The 6711-nt window shown below is 31.6% G+C and overlaps 1 protein-coding gene across 3 annotated transcripts in view; it reads right to left on the reverse strand.

Annotated features, from left to right (window-relative positions):
• Positions 1–5036: 5036 nt before the first annotated feature.
• Positions 5037–6711, reverse strand: part of mRpS21 (mitochondrial ribosomal protein S21) — a 5277-nt gene continuing 3602 nt past the window's right edge. For 2 of the 3 annotated variants that reach the window (XM_017909121.1, XM_017909115.1), the window contains exon 3: positions 5037–5358. In XM_017909121.1, the coding sequence (XP_017764610.1) occupies positions 5086–5358 (273 nt within the window). In that variant the 3' untranslated portion in view covers positions 5037–5085. Of the gene's footprint in view, positions 5359–5747; positions 5835–6711 lie in introns of those variants that run through there. The other variant, XM_017909129.1, reaches the window with a different exon arrangement.

The raw sequence follows: 6711 nt of genomic DNA on the forward strand, positions 1-6711 counted from the left end.
TGCATCACTGTTCTGAGGAATCCTAAATTCCTCCGATGAAACAGAACAAGCAAAGTATTAACCAACAATTACGCGTTTACAACCACTTTGTCGTTCTTCAAAAAGAGATCAAGAAATACGAATAAAAATAAAATGAAAGGAAAACGAAAGAGAAGCTCTAGTATATCTAATTTTCAAGCGAATCTAAAGAAATCCACCCGAAACCCAAGGTTCAAATCAGAAACAATTCCTACCATTGAAAGAGATCTCGTCGAAACATGTTGGAGCATCGAGCAAACCGTATCGTCGTCACCTAGCACAAACAACGATTGCAAACAGACGAAAAGATATCGCGCTCGAACAGATCGCGCAGAAAATCCAGCTCTCAGCATTCGGAAGATCCTAGTTTTGAAGTCAACGTAGAGGAGCGACTCCGTGGAGAACAGAGGACGTTTTCGTTGGAAACGCGATTTTGGCCTAACTCCGGGAACCTGGAACCGAAACTACCTTCGGACTACTGGCAAGACAGTTCGCCTGCAACTGGATTTCTCTCTCTCCAGGGAAACTATCTATTCCGTTTCTTCGTTCCCTCCACGTTGACCCGTTTGCACACCGCCAGTTGTCCGTCTCGGAATTCGCGACTTGCCCACTCTCACTCGCGAATTATCCGTTGGCATCGTTATGGCGCGCGTGTGGCCAACATCCGATAAGAAACCAGGGTAGATACGTTGATTTTGTTTGCCAGTTTGTTGCGAGATACGCATACCGAGCCGGTAAATATGCGAAATTTCACGAGGATATTTAACCCCTTTGATATCATCAGGGATTATAGCCAGCTAACTTCTAACGCTCATACTGGCGGAGACTACAGTCACTTAATGTCTGACACTCATGGTGCACTAATAGTGATCATAGATAATAAACACACGATACTCGTAGTATATTAACACGATAAACGCTACGCCAGTTTCACTTGCCGTTCCGTTCATGCTACAGTTAACCATCATGCAGGCCCTTCCGGGCCTGAACGGAAAGTCTAGCGCCAGTCCCTAGGGACTTAATTCTAGGGTTTAACGTATTAACATCGTTAAAATTGTCCATTTATTCGTACCTTTGGTAGAGCAACAGACGGTGACTATAGTTACCCAGAGTCTAACGTTCGCGGTGCACCAATAATGATTATAGGCAATTAACGTTTGATTTTCGTGGTATATTAACAATAATTTTAATCAATCGTTAAAATTTTCCAATCATTCGTAATTTCGATAGAACAGACTATGACTATCAGTTAAATAAACCGTTTGACTAATACGAGCAACGCGATCACGGCTCTTTTCCGACGAAATGATGAATGTACACGAATAAACTTTTGTATTACCGTATTTCAATTTACTACAGCCTCGACAAATTTCGAGTGCACACTCGGTTCCACTCTACTGACTAATTAACAGGCACTTTTTGCCAACTGCAGAGGCACGATCGAGCCGTTTGATACTCGGAACTAAACGATCGTATCGAGAGAGCTCTGGTATGTTTCTGATTATGCGATGTACTCGCGAAGTCGTAAAGTGACAGCGCGAAATTGTCTTTCTCGTGAACTAAAAGCATCACGCTGCTTGCTAACGTGTAATTTCTAAAGTAATTAACATACGGTTCATTTCGAGTAACGAGCCAGAACATTGCTTGGGAAGAAGATTGTATGGACGATAGATCATGTTGTAAACAGAACGTGAAATAGACGATAACGATTTGTTGATCGTTATCAATGATCTGAAGAATGGTTTTGCTTTTTCACGAGATGTTCATATTTTTATGTGCAAACGAATGAAATAACGAATTTAGTATATAAACGTATGTTATGAATCTAAATAGTAAATCCATAATTTCATTTGACGATGTTTGTGCAAACGGGATGATCACGTTCTGCGATCAATTCCATTAACGAAAATTTTCTTCGCTTCTAACTTGATTATTCTGCGATTATAAAAGAATTCCGGCTATTAAGCGAATTACAGAACTTTTATCTTAGGAGAGTATTTGCTTTCTGTGAGGTTTAGTTCCTAGCCAGGGGTAGCTTATTAAGAAGGGAATTTTTTGTCGTTTGTAATTACCCTCTCGCCAAAAAACTTTTACCAGTTTCTACTTCACTTCCCTCGTACTGCACTTGTTAAACAGGCACAAAAAATTGTAGACTTTTAGTGAACATTTTTGTACATATAAAGAAGAGAAGGGAAACACGCTGCAACTACCTATGTTCGCTTTCTAATTTCTATCGATTTTGATTGCAAAAGATTGCTCGTGGAAATGAATTTTCCCATGCTGCAAAACGATTAATGTTTTACGTTTTGCTCTCCTAATCTGCGCTCGTCACCTAACAAAGAAGATCCTACTAAATTATTTTTCCACAGGCTATGCCTACATTCGTGTTTTCCACTTCGCGCGCTGAAAACCGGGAAAAGACAAAACGTTTCGTCGGTTTTCTTGGCAATGAGTTCGCCAACTTGGCGAAAATTGAATAGATAGCAGAAACGAATAGAAAGTGGTGCCAAGTTCTCCAGCAGAGAGGAAAAAGGGGAAAATAATCACAGTCAGAAATCGACCAAAAAATCATCGTTCGTTTTATCCTCAACTGAAGCATCTCACGCGCCTTTTATATACCTCTTGATAATAATTTTTTCAAATATACTCTTTATATCACAGAAGATATAGAATTTCTTTGGTTACTATTGATCTGTCTCTTACAAATTTCTCGACTATTTCTACAAATAAATTTTATAAATAAATTTTGTATTAGAAGAATAATTACCTCAAAATATTGGAAAGAAGGAATTAAACATAAGATAGAAATAAACAAGATAATTTATTCCTTAAATGATATTTCGCAACACTTTGAACCGAGAGTTAAATTGAACAGGACAATCGTAGAAAGAGGATTAAAGTATCCTTTCCTAAGTAAAGATAAAGAAAATCATTAAAGAAAACTGTAGCACTACTTAGCGAAAGTTTTTTCATTCCACGATATCTTTGCAGGAAATCAATATAAATGTGGAACGCTGTTTCTACTTTAATGAAAATTATCATCCTTTCCTTTTATGTAAACGACATTTAGAATCTTTAATATGACGATATCAAAGAAAGTTAAGAAAATTACGATTAAAAGGAATCCAAGGTAACGAAATACTTTCATGTAAATTGACAAATATTAAAACTGATCTCAAACTTACATAACTCTGTACACTATAACGCAATGCGAATAATTTTGTCTTTTTTTATTTAACCTATAGATACTAGTAACAACGATTTTTGTATCCTAAGTCGAACAACGAACACTAGTTATTTAAATCGTTCTTTGGACAATTGTTTCTACTAAAAATCCAGCTCACAATTATTATTCCGTGTAACATTCGATTACACATCAAATCCAAAGTAAATAAGTTTCGCACTAAATCATAAAATTTCCTTTCAAAATTATGTGCGATATCCAAGTTTTAAGTGCATTTGTGAGAACGTTCTAAATGTGGATTGTGGCCTTCGAAGAAAATATATTTCGAGACAACAAATACTGTTTCGTTACTCTTCCGGGTCTATTTTCAACCGGATTAAATAATAAGAGAGTACCCTGGCAATGATTATGGAACGTAAAATTTACGACAGGTGAATACTCTTGGTAAACAAGACGATCTATAATTTAATTCAACTTATACATTGGTAAAAATTATAACTTCATTCATGTTTCCTCCTTCAGTTCCTCTATTTACATATTAGTTATATTTTATAATATAGAAGAATATTTTGCTCACATTTTAACTAATGTGAATCATGTGAACCATTATTAATCCATAACACTTATCAAAAGAAAATATTTATTAAATTATATAGAATTAAGTATTTACTTAATAGAGAAAATTAAAATTATAATGTATGTAATGTGAGCACTTTCTGTTTTATTTAAATTTCTAAATATATTCTTATTAGTTTACTGCAAAATAATTAGAAATTTTGTAATTACTTTTTGGAATTTATTGTTTTAAGTGAAATGTTTTGGAATTAAAGAATTATTTTTAACTATACTACAAACATTAATTACGTGATTTAAATCATATGTTCTACAGTCCCTTCCTATTTTAAATTTTTAATAATTTATTTTATAGTAAAGTTATTGTTTATTTTAAAAACATTGAGAACACATTACATACATGGTATAAAATCGATTAAAAGGTTATAGCACTTACCAACGAAGTTTCAAAGCAGCTGGCAAGTCAAATAGTTCATAGGATGGCGCCACCATGCGATGCTTCTAGGTTATGCACTGCTACCTGAGTACAAAAAATTTTGAATTTGTTTGAAAGTTTGAAATAATCAAATAGAAGAGAATTTTATTAGATTATTACATAATTTTATTAGACTAAAATTAAGTTTATCACAGATGTTCCATGGGGATACAAAGCAATTACTCTGAACAATAATATAAGTATTGATAAGAATCTTATATTACATATTTTGTATTTCTAACATAACTTCTGTGACCTTTAGCTAATGTTACTAAATTTATTATATAGTATCGGATAACAAAACTGAATTTTGACAGGGATTAGATTCTAGTTTTTATGCATATGTACAAAAACGAATATTAATATCAATCTTTTCTATGTTCTTTAACTATTAAAAGCAGAAAATATTAATTTTTTTAACAATATCGATGACAAAATTCTACAATAAAAAAAAATACAGAAATAAAAATTTAATGAAAAGTATAATTTTTAAATTCCAGTAATATGTTCAGAGCAATGCAAGGTATGATATAAAAAGCCTAAATGAAATTTCATTATTGTATCTAAAAATTGTCAAAATCAAAATATACAGCTTTTATATTTCCTCTACTCTATTTTGTTTACATACAATTAATTAAATTTAAAAATTAAAATCAGATAATTCCAATATTAACAATTTGTTATACAGAATAGATTAGGTTTCATAATTTATTTAATAGTTTTAATCATTTGTACAAAGTACAGATAAAATAAAGATATTTACCACTGTATTATCTGCACATTGACTTACAGATGACTTGAAGATCATATAAAACATTTAATGAGAACATAAACTTTATGAAGCACCAGGATATGGATCTGCTCTATTTTTTCTTAAAATAAATTTAATTTTTCTAGTCATATCTTCGTTATAAATAGCTTTACACATTTCAAAATTAACTCTTCTTCTTGTCTGACAAGGTTTTTCATAGTATCTAGTACGTCTGAATTGGGAAAGGATGCCTTCTCTTGACAGGATACCATTCAATGTACGGGAAGCTTTTTGTATATCGTTATTCTGAACAAAAACTGTGCGAGCAAGGAACTGTGCATGTCTACGCATACCCATCTGAAAAAAATATTAACAATAAACATTTTGCTCTTACTTTTTTTTATGTAATTATATACCCTACTCTTTTCATAATCATGTTAAAACAAATGATGTATAGTACAATATATAATCCAATCACATTTAACAGTATAAAATAAAAGTATTTTATTAGTAACCGATTTAAATAACAAACATAACTTCAAGTTACTACAAACATTGTTATAATTATTTTTGACATAATTTTTTTGACAATACATTTTATTTTAACATTTATATTAATTCTAAATAACGATATATTCATAGGTTATGTAGTTTTCAGAAATTTATTACAGACATTAAAATTGTTACTTAAATTTGTTATTTAAGTGAACTAAAATATTAATCAGGTAGAATAGTTGATACAATACCTTGTATTTCAATTAAATATGTATGATTACTCAAATAAAACTTGAAATAACTGAAAGCACGCAGTTAACTATCGGAACGAGCAACGAATGTCGCTTCAATAAATCGAAACATTCAAGGCGCGGTTTATTTGAATGTTTCATTTACTGCATTATAGGATAAATTACCTTGCAATAAAAATTGATAATGTCTTTTCACATAAGTATAAAAGGTAGATCAATTTAAAAAATATACATTGACTATATTAATATTTTTCTTTTACTTTTTCTTTTATCTTTCCTTCATAGAAAACTAAATAAGAAGTATTAAGATAATATATATTTATACATACTATCGTTCTTACTTGATATAGTATTTAACTCATTTTTTTATTCCTTGCGGCCTTTCGCAATAAAATTGCATATGACCCAAAAAAAGCATGTTCAACAAAGTGATGACGATGAAGTACAAAATTAAACAGGATAAAATCTGCATGTGTAAATTGTTTGAATATGTCATTAATTAGTGCTCATCCATTTATTTAATTTACCAAGCATAAAATACGTAAAGAATAAAATATGATTAGGAAGATTAAAGATACTTCAACGATATTATAATTTTAATATTGATTAATCAATTTTAAGCAATTACTTCTCGATCTTTCAAATTATATCGAAATCCCCAGCGACATATACAAAGCCATACTGATAAGGATATCAAAAGTAATATCACTGAAAACGGAGTAGCATATATGTGTATGCGGAACATTTGATACATTTAGCAATTTTACAAACAGTTTTTAAATTTTCTTTACTTCCACCTTTATGCACGAAGCTCTTCATTCTGCAATATTTAACACCATTAACACTATTAATACCTTCGAACTGCGCGAGCAACGTGCATATTCAAATTCGTTTATCACGATTACCTTTCGACTTAGCGCGAAGAAAAATGATCATAAATTTTGGTTACATACATTACACACTC

The sequence above is a fragment of the Eufriesea mexicana genome, unplaced genomic scaffold (assembly GCF_001483705.2).
Source record: "Eufriesea mexicana isolate 0111107269 unplaced genomic scaffold, ASM148370v2 scaffold34, whole genome shotgun sequence".
NCBI classification, from domain to species: Eukaryota; Metazoa; Arthropoda; class Insecta; order Hymenoptera; family Apidae; genus Eufriesea; species Eufriesea mexicana.